The 17,994-nt window shown below is 41.2% G+C and overlaps 1 protein-coding gene across 2 annotated transcripts; it reads left to right on the top strand.

Annotated features, from left to right (window-relative positions):
- The first annotated feature begins 2,546 nt into the window (after positions 1–2,546).
- On the top strand, positions 2,547–17,344 carry LOC109903346 (coiled-coil domain-containing protein 126-like). 2 transcript variants are annotated; one of them, XM_020499986.2, is made up of 4 exons: positions 2,555–2,923; positions 9,189–9,239; positions 15,622–16,234; positions 16,430–17,344. In XM_020499986.2, the coding sequence occupies exons 3-4, from the start codon at positions 16,009–16,011 to the stop codon at positions 16,675–16,677; spliced, it is 474 nt and encodes a 157-aa protein (XP_020355575.1). In that variant the 5' UTR covers positions 2,555–2,923; positions 9,189–9,239; positions 15,622–16,008; the 3' UTR covers positions 16,678–17,344. The 2 variants fall into 2 exon arrangements, with proteins under 2 accessions (XP_020355574.1, XP_020355575.1); XM_020499985.2 differs by lacking the exon at positions 9,189–9,239 and having other exon boundaries at positions 2,547–2,923.
- Positions 17,345–17,994: the final 650 nt, after the last annotated feature.

Genomic DNA, 17,994 nt, shown 5'->3' with positions numbered 1-17,994 from the left:
TACATCTCAATTGTCAGTAGAAACCACATTTGTTTAAAGAATTTAGACGTATCAGCTGTGGGCTTTTTTAAAGGCAGAAAATGAGGCTGACTGATCTGTTTTGTTGCCAGACTAGGCTCCGCTGAGAGCCAGGTGTAGCAGTGGTAATGTGTTGGGACTGCTGTTGGGATTCTGCTGTTGGGACAGCTTTATGTATGCCTTAACAGTTTGTGGGCACCGTTTGTCACCGTTATAGTGAAATTAATGTACTGTTTAGTGTTGTGTAGTGGCTTTGCTGGCATTCATCTAAAAATAAATGTTTTAGTTTGCTTGATAAAATCACCACTGGATACAGAAACCGGATGAGTATCACATTAAATGTTTCAGTCATTCATTTACATGTCATGTGCTTTTGTGTTTTTAACAATAAGTTGTATTTTCTAATTGTCTGGGTAACAAGGCCTGAGTAATTCAGCATCACAAGATATCTTTTGTACAACAAAAAGTGGCATCTGTAGTTAATAGATTGTCAATGAATTGTTCCGTTATTTGCTGTTTTGCACTGCTCACTCTAAATTCAACTACATACAGTACCAGTCAAAAATGTGGACACACCTACTCATTCAAGGGTTTTTCTTTATTTTTACTATTTTCTACATTGTAGAATAATAGTGAAGACATCAAAACTATGAGATAACACATATGGAATCATGTAGTAACCAAAAAAGTGTTAAACAAATCAAAATATATTTCATATTTGAGATTCTTCAAAGTAGCCACTCTTTTGCTTTGATGACAGCTTTGCACACTCTTGGCACTCTCATTCTCTCAGCTTCCTTGATCTCTACTCTGGTCTCCACTTCACTTCTTTTCCATCTTTACAGCGGTGTTCTACAGTTCTCTGCTGCACTCTAGTGTTTCATTAGAGAATTGTACTCTCCCTCTCCTGGTAGCTCTCTCGAAGTAGGCCATGTGTTCCTCCTCTCTGGTCCTCAGGTCAGAGAGAGCCCTGGTCACAGAGCTCTACACTCTACACATCAGAGGGAAACATGCACCATTAAATTAACGGAATACATCTATAATGAGACTAATTTAATATCTGTTTAAGATCTCTATAGGATATATATGATCTATAACAGGGTTTCCCAACCCTCTCCTCGGGCCCCCTCGGACACAATTTTTGTTTTGTTTTAACCCTAAACTGGCATACCTGATTCAATTAGTCAACTAATCATCAAGCCTTTGACTAATTAAATGAGGTGTGCCAGTTTAGGGGTAAAACAAAAATGTGAAATGTCTGGGGGAGGCCCGAGGAGAGGGTTGGAAAACACTGATCTATAGATTTCAGAGTCTCGCTTGGCCATCCTTCCAAATCTCGTACATAAGAAGTTTGTGCTTCTGAGGCTCGACATTCCAAAGGAAACAGTCTAATGATGTCCCCCAAAGTCTCCTATAGCTAGGTTGGGTTCTGACCTGTACTGTAGGTCCACAGGCTTTCTCATACACATGCTCTTGGAAGGCTCCGGGATGTTGAGACAACAGGACAGAAAGAAGTGGGGCAAACACGCACACAGACACACACACACACACACACACACACAGACGCACACACACACACATAGTTAGTCAAGAGTAACATTTAGACAGCTCATATACTGTATCTACGGCTGAGATTATACTCCTAGATTGACTGAGACGTCTATACTGTAATTCATCATGTGCCTGTCTCTTGTCAATGAGTCTGTGATGCTGCCTGGAGGTCTCACCTGCCCCGCTGTCATCCAGTGTACCTGTCAGCCAGGGAGCTGAACCCCATTATACCCCCATGGCTGCGTATGCAAAGTCACTGCCGACCCCGGGCCTCCCGTTGCACCATAGTCTTCATCAGTGTCTGGTGGGCGGAGCTAGGATGGCCACATCCACAGGTGTAGGGGCTCCAGAACCCAGAGCAGGAAGTGCCTGAGGACAGGAGAGGAGAGGACAAAGAGATGAGAGGTAGGTCAATGTAGCCTCACCCTGATCCTATACAACACTCAGCAACTACTTTTAACACAGCAAATTGGAAGGCTGGGTAAATAGAAGGAATATTATAACAATGCCTCAGTGCGTTGCTAAGCAATGGGAACGGTCTCTACCAATGGTCTCTGCACCTTCCCCCCCTTTCATTTCTCCCGCCATTGATTTAGGATTGTAGGCGCAGGTACCTTGATTTACCTATACCTCATCTACCAGTCGGTCAAATAAGCCATCTAATAATTCCTTTCCAAAACGCTTACACTGTTTTGAATTTGAACTTGTTTAATGTTTTTTTCTTCTCAATTTAGCGCCGTGATTGTCTTGTTTTGCACACTTTGTACAAAATAATAAAATGCAGTACTACAGGATATTTCTTAACGTAGCTCTTTATTAGCTAGCTATAACTGACATGTTCACGTCCGGCCAACCAGGATCAAACTGACCATGATTGAACCATTTGGGTGGTCTTAACCAATCATAGCACAGTATGATATGGCGGTAAAATGCATCCAATTACAATTCCGTATGTTTACACATATGACTATTACAGTGATGATAAGGAAGAATGAGCACACTGGACTCATTGACCAAACACTTGCATGCATGTTTATGAGCAATATATTTCCCACAAATCCCTACGGCAAACAGTGAATCGTGATGACGCAAAACACAACACGAGGAGAAACCGGCTGAACTCGCGAACGAATATAAAATAAATCCTAGACATGCAAACAATTATACAATGCAAGTTTTACTTCCGAATTGCCTATTTGTTTCAGTTACATTACTTATGAAGATTATTGAATAGTTAGAAGCCGTACTAGCAGAATTTCGGTATCTGCCCTGTGCACTCATCTGTTCTCGGTTTTGGAATGGGATTGCAGACTGACGTTTTGAACAGCAGAGTGACTCAAACGAACAAATCCAGGTAATATAACGTTCATTTGTTTTTACAAGGGTTTGACAAAAGGCAATGAAATACTGTTTGAGGTGTGAGACAACTTTGTGGATGTCTGATTTGACACTGGGGCAGCTATCCTGTTCGATAACTGTCAAGACTAGCTAGCGCGAGCCATATTTACGTCATGCACGATATCAACAAGCTAGGCTAGCAGCTAACTAACTGCCTGAGCACTGGAAGCTAGTTATCTATAGCTAGATTTCTAGAAAACAGCCTGACTAACGGTTAAGATAACAATATAGCTATCTCTACTAATATCAAGCTGAAATGTATGTCTTTGTCAAACGGTTATAAAGTATGCTCAAAGTTTAGTCTTGAGGCTCCAAGTCAAGTTATTTTATTTCAAATCAGTCATCAAATTTGTGACTCGAGTCCAAGTCATGTGACTCGAGTCCACAGCTCTGGGAAATACTAATATTAATGGATGATGGCAGTGGGAAACCAAACTAATAGATTGCAGTCTCCTTGTCCATAAACTGCTTTCAAGGTAAGGACACAAATATTTTGTTTACTCTCTCTTTAAAATAGATCTGGAAGAAAATCCTGCTTGCTCTCCAGGGGGTTGGCCAACCCTGATATATGTTTCTAGTGCTGGGTGTTTGAAAATGTTCTTGTTATAACAATTCATTTGTCAAAATCACCCATCCTTAAAGAAAAATCTAATGAATATCAATATTCAGGTGGTTTATGCCTACTAGTTGAAGATCCTTGCCATCATCTGACTACATAGACCAAGTATGATGTGTTTATGAGTTGAGTCCACCTACCATCTCTACCTAGCATGTGCACACTATTAAAATGTCAAATTATATTTGAGGCCTGTGGCATTTAATATCCAATGCTTATTTGTAGGACTTATTCAAAACTGTCTGTGAATGGCTGCAAAAATACATAGCCTCGTGTAATTCATTTTCACAGTCAAATTGGCATATCAGATTTCAAATATGTGATTACACTAGCTAAATTGGGAAGAAGGGGAATAATAAAATAAAAATACTGTAAGTGTAGGTAATAAGTGTTATTGCTGACAAGCACACTAATTGCCCTTTTTATTGTAGCCCATTGTTAAGAATGAGAATTGTCCACTGATCGGACTAAATAAAGTAAATTGTTAATAGAAGCTCCTGAAGATGACAAATCTGCCCCTACGCCCTAATCAAAATTTTTTCTAGTTATTGTCCCCCCTCTAGAATCAAACTTACACTTTTGGGTTCACAATCTGTTTGATTTTCATAGTTCCAAATCAGGTCACTCTACCAAACTTCCCTGCTAAAACAGACTGTAGGTCTGTCTGCTGCTTTTTCATTGTCACAGTCTAAATGGCAATCACCAAATGAAGGGACTTTAGTGTGGACTTTCTCTCTCTCCATTCAGCTCCACTCTAATCTTGAGGGGTGTTTCTTTTAAAACGCACAATCAATCCCATTGATCCCTTACATAACTAGACCAATCATAAGCTTCATGTTCCAAGGTTCATAGTAGAGGTCGACCGATTAATCGGAATGGCCGATTTCAAGTTTTCACAATCGAAAATCGGTAATTTTGGACGCCGATGCATTTAAAAAAAAATTACACCATTATTTCATCTTTATTTAACTAGGCAAGTCAGTTAAGAACACTTTCTTATTTTCAATGACGGCCTAGGAACGGTGGGTTAACTGCCTCGTTCAGGGGCAGAACGACAGATTTTTACCTTGTCAGCTCAGGGATTAATCTTGCAACCTTACGGTTAACTAGTCCAACGCTCTAACCACCTGCCTCACGAGGAGCCCGCCTGTTACGCGAATGTAGTAAGAAGACAAGGTAAGTTTCTAGCTAGCATTAAACTTATTCATAATCACTAGTTAACTACACATGGTTGATGATATTACTAGTTTATCTAGCGTGTCCTGCGTTGCATATAATCGATGCAGTGCGCATTCGCGAAAAAGGACTGTCGTTGCTCCGTGTACCTAACCATAAACACCAATGCCTTTCTTAAAATCAATACACAGAAGTATATATTTTTAAACCTGCATAAACCTTTAGCTAAAAGAAATCCAGGTTCGCAGGCAATATTAACCAGGTGAAATTGTGTCATTTCTCTTGCGTTCATTGCACGCAGAGTCAGGGTATATGCAACAGTTTGGGCCGCCTGGCTCATTGCGAACTAATTTGCCAGAATTTTACGTAATTATGACATAACATTGAAGGTCGTGCAATGTAACAGGAATATTTAGACTGATGGATGCCACCCATTAGATAAAATACAGAACGGCTCCATATTTCACTGAAAGAATAAACGTCTTGTTTTCGAGATTATAGTTTCCGGATTTGACCATATTAATGACCTAAGGTTCGTATTTCTGTGTGTTATTATATTATAATTAAGTCTATGATTTGATAGAGCAGTCTGACTGAGTGATGGTAGGCACCAGCAGGCTCATAAGCATTCATTCAAACAGCAATTTAGTGCCAGCTGCTCTGCTGTTTATGACTTCAAGCCTATCAACTCCCGAGATTAGGCTGGTGTAACGATGTGATGTGAAATGGCTAGCTAGTTAGCGGGGTACGCGCTAATAGCGTTTCAAACGTCACTCGCTCTGAGACTCATACTTTAAACAATGCTACTTAATATAATGTTTACATAACCTACATTACTCATCTCATATGTGTATATATATATATACTGTACTCTATCATCTACTGCATCTTTATGTAATACATGTATCACTAGCCACTTGAAACTATGCCACTTTGTTTACATACCCTACATTACTCATCTCATATGTATATACTGTACTCGATACCATCTACTGCATCTTGCCTATGCCGTTCTGTACCATCACTCATTCATATCTTTATGTACATATTCTTTATCCCTTTACACTTGTGTGTGTATAAGGTAGTAGTTTTGGAATTGTTAGGTTAGATTACTCGGTTATTACTGCATTGTCGGAACTAGAAGCACAAGCATTTCGCTATACTCGCATTAACATCTGCTAACCATGTGTATGTGACAAATACATTTGATTTGATTTTGATTCGACTTGGAGTAGTTGTTCCCCTTGCTCTGCATGGGTAGCGCTGCTTCGAGGGTGGCTGTTGTCGTTGTGTTCCTGGTTCGAGCCCAGGTAGGAGCGAGGAGAGGTACAGAAGCTATACTGTTACACTGGCAATACTAAAGTGCCTATAAGAACATCCAAAGGTATATGAAATACAAATGGTATAGAGAGAAATAGTCCTATAATTCCTATAATAACTACAACCTAAAACTTCTTACCTGGGAATATTGAAGACTCATGTTAAAAGGAACCACCAGCTTTCATATGTTCTCATGTTCTGCGCAAGGAACTTAAACGTTAGCTTTCTTATATGGCACACATACACTTACTTTCTTCTCCAACACTTTGTTTTTGCATTATTTAAACCAAATTGAACATGTTTCATTATTTATTTGAGGCTAAATTGATTTTATTGATGTATTATATTAAGTAAAAATAAGTGTTCATTCAGTATTGTTGTAATTGTCATTATTACAAATCAATTTAAAAAATCGTCCGATTTAATCGGTATTGGCTTTTTTGTCCTCCAATAATCGGTATCGGTGTTGAAAAATCATAATCGTTCAACCTCCAGTTCATAGTGCTATGGCAAGACAGGACAATGATAAGAGGTTCCACTCGTGGTGTTAAATTGCATTCGCAGATGCTCCGATTTCTAAAATTATTTGGAGCACAGTTGAAATGTTAACACACTATACAAATGGACACATTAGAAAAATAAAAGCAGCACTTTTCAATGCATGAGAAGAGGGTCAAATGCGTGTCTCACGGCCAATGAGTGAGAGTTGACAGCTCTGATAACAATGCTTGACAGACATCAAATTGTATTTGTCACATGCTTTGTAGACTAACAGTGAATTGCTTACTTACTGTTCCTTTTACAACAATGCAGGGTTAAAGACCACAGTAAATTTGTTTTCAGTTTGGATATTGGTTTGATATTTAGAATTTGCTCATCAATACCTCTTTGACGGGAGGTCCAAGGATGATTAGGGTGATACATCTAGAATCAGATGACAATAGAGAACAAGGTACAGCCAAAATGTTGTTTTACTTCGTTTTCAAAGTGACTATGTTAGTTTCAATTGTTGAATTTTACTCACTGGTGGCTAAGGGACCGTCTTAAAAGTGCAATCAGCCAAACCTGCTGTTTAGAGAAACTACATTTGTCTCAATTAAATTATCTAGAGATCAACTATGTTTTTACCTTTTAAGAGAGGTCAAGGAACCCACCGCACTTGTCTGTAGATCATATCGACAGTGAACTATTGCAAACTAGACCTACTACAGGAAATAATGTAAAATCTGTTAAATGAAAAACGGCAATTCTAATGGGTGTACTATGGAGGAGGGACGTCAGTGACCAACTAAGTTATTTTAGATGTATATGTCATTTGGATTGGCAGCTATTGAAAATTAGATCTGTACATTAATTAATAACCACAGCTGTACTAGGGGAAATATTTTTTACATTTAAATCACAGGTGAGGAATTTTGAAAAAATAAAAGCTGTACCTTTTGATGAGAGAGGTCGAGGAACCCAATACACTTGTATGTTCATCTGTAACTCATAGACAGTGAGCTGTTGAAAATATCAGGAAATATTAATGGAAAATTGAGCGAATTGACGAGCGAACTCCAAATATCGAAAGTAAAAACACATTTACTGTGGTGAGTTAAAGATAAACTAAAAATATAAATAGTGACACTGTAAATAACAAATAACATGGCTATATATAGGGAGTACAAGCATTGAGTCGATATGCAGGAGTACGAACAAGGTAATTGTGACTAGCAGCAGCATATGTGGTTAGGTCAAGTGGACAGCATATCTTATCGCATCCTTCCCCTGCACATACCCTCTTTTTGTATGAACACTAACATAAGAGGAACAGACTTGCTGTCCGAAGTTGATATTGTGCTTTTGTAAAGAAGAATGTAGGATAGACTATGGGTTTGTTTTAGTTGTGGACAATATGAACAAAAATTAATATCATGATATTTCCGGACGATAACGATATATCACTCTATACTGTACCAAACCTTTTATGAGCCTTTCAAATATTAAAGAATGACAAAATATTGCTTTTAACCATACAGAAACAGAAAGGGGGCATTGCACGTGTTTTTACTTCCGGGGTTAAAACTGTTCAAACATGAAGTATGGAGTACATGGAGTAAAATTAAATACAAAAATATTTAAAGAACTCAGGATGTTAAGAAAATGAAAACGTTTTTCACCCTTTCAGGGCAAATATGAAAAGTGCAGTCTTTTTTTCAGCATAACACTGGTCATTATGAATTCAAGTTATAAACCTTTTCAAACTAACTTCTTCAAGCATTAACCAGAGAGTCTGTATGTTTCTCAGTTCACCATGTAACAATTCACTGCAATTCAGTGCCGTGTCAGGAACACCAGCCTGTTGACAGTTTCTTGCTTCAGAGTTGCCCTATGGCATGTGAAAACATTGCCCCCAGTTCTAAATGCTCTCTGAGGGCCAACTTGTGGCAGGGATGCATAGATATTTCTTTGTCTGACAACTCACTTGTGAGAAGTTGGATGTGTGGACTCTCCACCACTCCAATGGATCAGCCTCACTGTCTGCTGCCATCATCAAAGTGTAGCTGTCCAGCTCTTGCTCAATGACCTGTCTCAGTGTTCTTAAGGCAGGTGCACTACTGGTTTTCTTAAAAAAGGCACCAAGGCTCTTGGACTTATTTACTGATTGTGGAGCAGTGGCAGCTTCTTTCTCACTCTGGTCCTCTTCAAGAGAGAAGTCTCCCACGGCTGTGTTCCCTACCAGGAGGGCTTCTGTCTCGGAGGCAGCTCTCACATTCACCTCCACCAGCTTCTCAGTGGTCATGTAGGTGGTCATGAACCTTGGGTCCAGAAAGGTAGCCATGGTGAGCAGCTCTACTGTTTCAGGGTCTGTGTATTTGTCATTCAGGTAATTGAGGACCATCATCTTAATCTCTCGGATCAGTTTGGCTTCGCCCTCATTTGATTTCAGAACCTCCCTCTTGACGATATGGAGGACGGGTTTCAGATAGGACACACTCATGTATGTCTCTCCTGACAGGGCATCTGTGAAATCCTGGAGAGGCGTAAGTGCTGCCGTGACAGATTCTAAGACCTCAATATTTTGCCAGGAGTGTGCAAGTTACTGTGTTTTTTTGTCTGCTGCCAGGACTTGTGTGATGGCCTTTTCCTGCTCCAGGACTCTCTCCATCATCGGCAGGTGAGATCCCCACCTTGTCGGGGATTCTGTGATGGGCTTGTGGAGGGGCAGGCTCAGTTTATCCTGTACACTTATCAGGGCCTTCTGCTTCTTCCAACTATAGGAAAATGTGCTGACCACTTTCTTGTACACTCCTGTGGAAACCGGAGGTTCATTTTGGACACTCCTCTCTAAAAAAATTAAAAGGTGAACAATTATTACATATGAATCACAATTATTCAATAGAAATAACTTGGCATCTGCTGTAATTACCATTTACAGAATGGACACTTGGTGTGATTACAAATTTAATCCATCTATAGATTTACATACAACTCTTGTGATTAAGAGAGATATGTTCCTTTAGAAAATGGGATCATTTATTGAGTAGGCTATTTATTATTTATTATTGAAATTATTGATTCATATATGGAAACCATAGGCCAATGTATCAATTCTAAATAAAATGGAAAGGGGGGTACCTAGTCAGTTGTACAACTGAATGCATTCTACTGAAATGTGAAAAGCTGTAACGGCTTTCTTCCTGGGAAGGAGAGGCGGACCAAAATGCAGCGTGGTTAGGGTTAAACATCTTTAATAAAGACAAATACCGAGAAAACACTACAAATATACAAAACAATAAATGTGAAAACAGTCCTGTGTGGTGAAACAAACACAGACACGGAAATAATCACCCACAAAAACCCAACACAAAACAGGCTACCTAAATATGGTTCCCAATCGGAGACAATGACTAACACCTGCCTCTGATTGAGAACCATATCAGGCCAAACACAGAAACAGACCAACTAGAAACATAACATAGAATGCCCACCCAGCTCACGTCCTGACCAACACTAAAACAAGGAAAACACACAAGAACTATGGTCAGAACGTGACAAAAGCAATGTAATCCATGTAATATTTGGGTATTGCACACATTTACAAAATATTATAGGTTACTAGTCTAACGCTCTAACCACTAGGCTTCCTGCCGCCCCAGCTATAACTTTAAACAGAGTTAAGGAATACAACAGTTTATTCTGCATTTAAGTTGTTGTTTTTAAGTTATGTTATTTTTCTACCTAGCTCTGTGTTTTGGACATTGAAACTTACCAATAACAATGTAGCCTGTCCCCGAAACACCCTAGTCTTGTCCATTTGTTCAGCTCCAATGCTTTGACCATGTTCGATCCGTTGTTGGTAGTCATGCATACTTGACGCAACTCTTTTAAGCCCCAGGATGAAAGTGCCTCCCTCAGCTCAGCTGCAATTATTTCTCAGGTGTGGTCATCATTGTGTTTCCAAATCCAAGCGATGCGTATTCATGTTCAGACAGAGCCCCCCGGTGCTTAACAAAACTCGCCCCTACGGAAGATACCTTTGTCCGATGACTCTTATGTGTAATGGAACTAAGAGTCATGTTCAGAGGCTAAGCCGTTCCTAGCTAGCAGATTGTAGCACAGAGAATTTTCATCCATCCTTGACTTGCCGATACGATCTTCGTTCTCGATTCGGCCAAACATGTATCTTCTAAAATGTCTGTGTCCAGTTGCATGTGGTTCGTGTGAATTTAGAAAATGCTCTTATTAAAATAAATGTTTTGCTCCATGAAGTAATCCAACAATTTATACCACCTCTATTTCAAATATTCTCTTATTGATTTTAGACCGGTGGATCACCCCAAAGTGTCGCATGTCATGATACTCTCACCTGTCTTGATCAATGAGAGGAAGATTCCAAATTGACAAGATGTTGGCGACACGTTTTTGGATTACTTCATGTGGCAAAACGTTTATTTATTTTAGTAATGGAGCATTTTCTCAATTCAAATAACTGGACATTGACAGAAGAGAACAACAACAACAACATGATTGGTCGAATCAAGAACAAAGATAATTTCGCCAAGTTTGGTTGACAATTCTTTGTGCTAAGCCAAACAGTGCATATCCTTTAATGGCTAGTGGAGCATCACATTCGCCCGTTACAATCTGCTAGTTAGGCCATTCCTGTTCCTATGGCCACTCTGTGAGGCCTCTGAAAGGGCTTAACGGTAGCTTGTCATCATCACCCCCCCCAAGTTGTTTTGTCTGCTATACTGTTGTCCGTATCAGTGTGGCCGATACCATAGAGGTCACAGGAAGGGCATGTGTTTGAGACAGTACACTGAACCTGAGCTTCTCTTGTTGTTCTTTTCATAATTTATTCCCCTCTGTTCAGTGTCCCTCGTCCCTTATCTACTCCCTCAATAGGATGTGCCACTCCCACACTCATGAGACAGCAGAGAATCAAATCAAATCAAATCAAATGTATTTATATATTCGTACATCAGCTGATATCTCAAAGTGCTGTAACAGAAACCCAGCCTAAAACCCCAAACAGCAAGCAATGCAGGTGGAGAAGCACGGTGGCTAGGAAAAACTCCCTAGAAAGGCCAATACCTAGGAAGAAACCTAGAGAGGAACCAGGCTATGTGGGGTGGCCAGTCCTCTTCTGGCTGTGCCGGGTGGAGATTATAACAGAACATGGTCAAGATGTTCAATGTTCATAAATGACCAGCATGGTCGAATAATAATAAGGCAGAACAGTTGAAACTAGAGCAGCAGCACAGTCAGGTGGAAGTTGAAACTGGAGCAGCAGCATGGCCAGGTAGACTGGGGACAGCAAGGAGTCATCATGTCAGGTAGTCCTGGGGCATGGTCCTAGGGCTCAGGTCAGTTGAAACTGGAACAGCAGCATGGCCAGGTGGACTGGGGACAGCAAGGAGTCATCATGTCAGGTAGTCCTGGGGCATGGTCCTAGGGCTCAGGTCCTCCGAGAGAGAGAAAGAAAGAGAGAAGGAGAGAATTAGAGAACGCACACTTAGATTCACACAGGACACCGAATAGGACAGGAGAAGTACTCCAGATATAACAAACTGACCCCAGCCCCCCGACACATAAACTACTGCAGCATAAATACTGGAGGCTGAGACAGGAGGGGTCAGGAGACACTGTGGCCCCATCCGAGGACACCCCCGGACAGGGCCAAACAGGAAGGATATAACCCCACCCACTTTGCCAAAGCACAGCCCCCACACCACTAGAGGGATATCTTAAAGGGAAAGAGGGAAATCATTAAAGCATTGACAGAACTGCTGTGAAAAGTGAGATATGATTCTTTTATTTCAGTTTTACCTGCATTTATTATTCAGTCTTGATTTAGAAAATGAAAGTAACCTATATATATGACTGTCTGTATTAGAAAATAGGCCTACTGGGCTTCCTGAGTGGCGCAGCGGTGTAAGGCACTACATCGCAGTGTTGAGGCATCACTACAGACTCTGATCCCAGGCTGTGTCATTACCGGCCATGACTGGGAGTGCTATAGGGCGGCACACATTTGGCACAGCGTTGTCCAGGTTTGGGGAGTGTTTGGCCAGGGGGGCTTTACTTGGCTCATCACGCTCTAGCAACTCCTTGTGGCCGACCAGGCACCTGCAGGCTGACCTCTGTCGTCAGTTGAACTGGGTTTCCTCCGACATATTGGTGCCCCTGGCGTCTGGGTTAAAAGAGCGGGTGTTAAGAAGCTTGGTTTGACCGGTCATGTTTCGGAAGGACACATGACTAGGGCTGTGGCGGTCACAAAATTTTGTCAGTCGGTGATTGTCAAGCAAATAACTGTCGGTCTCATGGTAATTGACCGGTAATTATCATAAACACATTGAGCATCTCCTGGTTTCCTCACAGCCTACCTTTGGAACATCTACATTTTAAAAAGTCTAATAAATCCATGTAATATAGCCTACACCTTCACAATAAATAGGTCATTTATTTTAGACAGATCTAAAGAAGCATGATATGAAGAAAATGTTGTCTATTTCAGAAGAACAGAATAGCATAACTCTGAGTTGTCCTGATCTGGCTATGCCAAATGGCTGAGGGCTACACTAGTTCATTTATCAGACAAGATTTGCTTAGAATTCAGTGGTATTATTTTATAGTATGAAGAATACAATTGAACAAAGCTGAATAAAATAGAAAGGATATTTTCTCCAAACGATTTAATGGAGTGCGCACATGCGGCTATTCTGTTTTGAGAGGTTAACAAAGAAATCATTATTCCTATATGTTTAATTTAGTTATTCTACAAACATTGGGCTATATGTTTAGATGTTTAATACATTGGAAGGCTAAATGAATGTGATGATTTGAAAAAAGTTGCTTGAAAGACATGAACTCTGCTTGGTTTTTTTGCACAGTCACTCATTCACATTTTGACAAGCACATGATAATGCCTGGAATTTCACGGCGGCATCCCCATCGTGTGGCCGTAATGCACCATAACAAATCCATGCCTTTTGCCACCAGTGGCCGTTTTGCACTTCTTCCTGAGTGCTGCGCTCTCCATCACGTGATCGGGTCTTTCTCACAGTCTACAAATGAAGACGCACACATTGGGGACGCAGCCGCGAGGGTCCTTATCCAATACCGAGGTGCATATTGAATAACAGCAAGAACACTAGCCTATGTCAATATACTATCCCCCATAGTACAAAGGTCAGCCTATTCTGTGCGAGAAATAAATATTCCAAACATAGTCTGGGACAGTTGTGGGATGCGATAGATCCCAAATGAATACAACCACTAGCATCAAAAAACATTTTATGCAATGTGGCTGATGCAACGCTGCATTTAGCTTAAAATGAATGTTTAGCTTAAGATGTTGATAATGATGTTATAAGCACAGCAATGCGCACATAGTAGTAGGCTATAAGCGTGAATGTTCCATTATTATAAAGGTGCATTGTAATGGTGAAAATTGTCTTCCCCAAACTTGACTCACACTCTGCTTATATATGCCAGTTAGGCTCTACACTCCTTGTAAAGCAGGTGAATGTGCTTAATTTGAAGAAGTTATTTGGCCACTTTATTTGTGATACAAACCTTATTAATTTAAAACATATAAGCCTATGGGCTAGGCAACATGAGGTGTATGACTATGATTTGAAAAGTCGCAAAAAAAGGCATGGTTTCTGATGCTGGGATCATTCACAATTGATAGGCTAATATTGTCACCCATCAGACTATTCTTGATTTTAAACTTGTCTTTACATATACTAAATATACAGTATATGTGAAATTTGTCTTGATTTAGAATTGACCATTATCATGCACCTGTATCGAAACGGGATCAGCGGGGGAAAAATACATGTCATCTATGCACTTAAATAGCGACTGGTGGGCGCTTTTCCCCGTGATATATTTTCATGCCAGCCAGGTAGGCTATACTCCTGTTGTGAATATAAGCAATGTGCTTAATTGGAAAGTTGAGAATTAAATATAGTAGGCCTAGCCTATATAAAGCTGATCCTCCTATTTTTAGTAGAGGCCATCACTCTGTTGTCTCCTGCAATTGCATAGCCTATTGGAATGTCGTGCAACAAGCTCATGGGCTCTCATGAAGTGTTTGATTCTATTTTTTTCGAAGACATTTGCATTGATGTCAGAGTGATTTAGTGGGACAATAAAGTGCTGAGTACCAAAAATCAAATCAAATGTATTTATATAGCCCTTCGTACATCAGCTGATATCTCAAAGTGCTGTACAGAAACCCAGCCTAAAACCCCAAACAGCAAGCAATGCAGGTGTAGAAGCACGGTGGCTAGGAAAAACTCCCTAGAAAGGCCGAAACCTAGAGAGGAACCAGGCTATGTGGGGTGGCCAGTCCTCTTCTGGCTGTGCCGGGTGGAGATTATAACAGAACATGGCCAAGATGTTCAAATGTTCATAAATGACCAGCATGGTCAAATAATAATAATCACAGGCAGAACAGTTGAAACTGTAGCAGCAGCATGGCCAGGTGGACTGGGGACGTCAGGTAGTCCTGAGGCATGGTCCTAGGGCTCAGGTCCTCCGAGAGAGAGAGAGAAAGAAAGAGAGCGAGAGAATTACTTAAATTCACACAGGACACCGGATAGGACAGGAGAAGTAGTCCAGATATAACAAACTGACCCCCTGACACATGAAATACAGATAAAAATGCCATTAACAGAGTTGTTTCTTCCATGCTCATGATTTCTTACATTTTAGTAATTTAGCAGATGCTTTAATCCAGAGCGATTTACAGGAGAAATTAGGGTTAAGTGCCTTTCTGGACAGATTTTTCACACAGTCGGCTCAGGGATTCAAAACAGCTACCTTTTCGGTTACTGGCTCAACGCTCTTAACCACTAGGCTACCTCCCTGTCAAAGATGTCTGTTCTACCCAGTGCTTTCTTTCTGAAGTACGTTCCACAACATTGATGTGCCCTTCTGAACCCGGCCCAGATTTCTGATTGATTGTGTCTTGGTGTCATAGATTCTCCACAGATTGAAACATGACACGGATGACTCACCTGTTTCTGTCTGTTTCTCTCTTTCAGATCCTCCCTCTCTGAAGGACTCAGGCAGCTATGTATGTGTTTGGGTCCCATGGTTGACTGCCAGGTTTGGGCCCCATGATTGGCTGCTAGGTTTGTAAAGTGTTCTACTCCTCCAAACCCAACCCAAGCCCTATATCCCCCAGTCATAACCCCTTAGCCCTGTGTCATTATTTTTGCCTGACTAGCCCGAGCTCCACACACTACTAGCCCCAAACCCTTAAACCTTTGCCTCCAGATCCCTCTCCTTTCTTTCCTAACACCAGCCACCTCCAGACCCAGTACCAGCCCCAAGCCCCTCTCCCAACCCTGTTCTTCCAGTCCCACCCTCTATTCCCCTAGACCCCTACCCCTCTCCCCTGGCCCAGCCCCACATCTAGCCCCAGTACCATGCTGGGGAGGAACATGTCCCAGAAGCTGAGCGTGCTGCTGATCATCATGGGGCTGGCGTGGGGGCTCATGTTGCTGCTCTACACCGGGCAGCAGCAACACCACCAGAGCAGTGGCGAGCTGCATCAACAGATCCTGGAGCTGAGCCGGCGCTATGTCAAGGTGCTAACCGAGGAGAACCGGAATGCACCGGGAGGCCCGCAGGGCACCTCCATGGCTGGTTACGGTAAGGGTTGCTTTAGAGCTAGAGAAAAGTCCAGAAGCCACCATTTAGTATTTTGTTGTGGCACTGGAAATGAGGAAACACTCATCTACTACTTAAACAAAACTACTTACCACATTCTACTTGAACCAAACAAATTGTTTAAGATTTTTATTCTCTCTTTCTCTCTCTCACGTACGTGCACACACACAAACACAGCTGATCTAAAGAGGACCATAGCGGTGTTGTTGGATGACATCCTGACGCGCCTGGTCAAGCTGGAGGGGAAGATTGAGCTGGTGGCCAACACTTCAGTCACTAACTCCTCCCATCTTGCTGTGGGTGCCCTGGCCTCAGCTCCAGTTGCCTTACACAAAGCCACCAAGCAGGACACGCCAGGCAACCACCACCTGGAATCCGCTCACATCTCTCCATACACACCCAGCAGACCTCGGCCAGGGGTATAGTAGGTTGGGTAGCGATTGAGGCCCTGTTCAAGTACTTTACAAGTGCATCCTTTCTTCCTAAGATGGTCACTGATCTAATAAGGTCGGTAGGGTGGTAACTCTCATTTCACTTGTTTATTAATTTACAGATCAGTGATTATCTCAAGGGAGCAAGGAAAGATGTATATATTCCAGATCATTTAATCCTAACCCTGAGAAAGGACTGACTGCCTGTTCATTTCCAATAACTACATGGCTGATTTCAATTTTTTTACGAAGACATTTTAGCACCTTTTTTAATACTTTCAGTCATGGACTATCTTAGGCTTGAATTTTAGCTTCCCTTTTTTAATGGTTTCAACATGGATGGGTCTACAAACTGCAGATGTCTTTGAGGATGTCTGTGGGCAACAACATAGCATCAACAATAGTAGAGGAAATAGACAAACTTCTGTAGTGTCTTCAAGGAAGCTGATGATGCTGAATGTGAATGGCACTCCCACCCGGATATGACTTACCTCGGACATACTGCCTGCGGATTTGCAATACTGCTTCTAATCCCATCCATATCAGAATTCTGAACTATAAAATGTTCTCATGGTAGTTTGGGATATATTTTGTAGTTTACCGCAGCTCCTGGTGTGTGTGTGTGTGTTTGAAATGAAATAAAACATTTAAATAATAATAATTTAGTCGTTGTACAGTAGACTTTAAAAGGTGATGATCCAAAGAATGTTATTTGCACTCTCCTTGAAAGCTTGAGAAATGTACTTTTACGTTGAGCGAGTGATGATTTTAGAGTGTGTATAACATGTTGAATGTAACTCAATAAGCGGATGATGACCAAGTGATTGCTATTGCCCAATTCCAACTCCAACTTTCCTCTTCGTCACTACCCAGACTGTTAATCCTTGTCGATTTTCCCTTTGCAGATCCGAATGGTTAGGACCAGGGGGTTTTCTGACCTGACCAGTAAAAACTCCTATCCCAATCAATGTACAACCTGCTTTTGTCCCAATTTAGCCCTCTGAGGAAGTTGCTTGCCTATTGCTTACACATATCAGTTCCTTTAGTCTGAGATCACATTACACAGTGACTGTTTGGGGAAGCCCTAAAAGATAGTGGGCTAGACCAATCTTTGTGTTTTTTTACTTATTGGAGTGCCTTTCTATGGCACACGCTTACCACTTTAATACAAACCATGGGCTGCCTCCAGATTCTCCACTGTTTCAGAAGCGTGCATGGAATTAAAAGCATTGGATTGGTTTAAGCAAAACCCAAGATCAGCATTCAGGGGCAACTTCACACAGCACCCTTGTTTGACAAGACAATGGCAAG

Source organism: Oncorhynchus kisutch, linkage group LG14 (genome assembly GCF_002021735.2).
Source record: "Oncorhynchus kisutch isolate 150728-3 linkage group LG14, Okis_V2, whole genome shotgun sequence".
Taxonomy (NCBI): domain Eukaryota; kingdom Metazoa; phylum Chordata; class Actinopteri; order Salmoniformes; family Salmonidae; genus Oncorhynchus; species Oncorhynchus kisutch.
The sequence above is the reverse complement of the archived record's forward strand: the minus strand, read 5'-3'. Positions and strand labels throughout refer to the sequence as shown.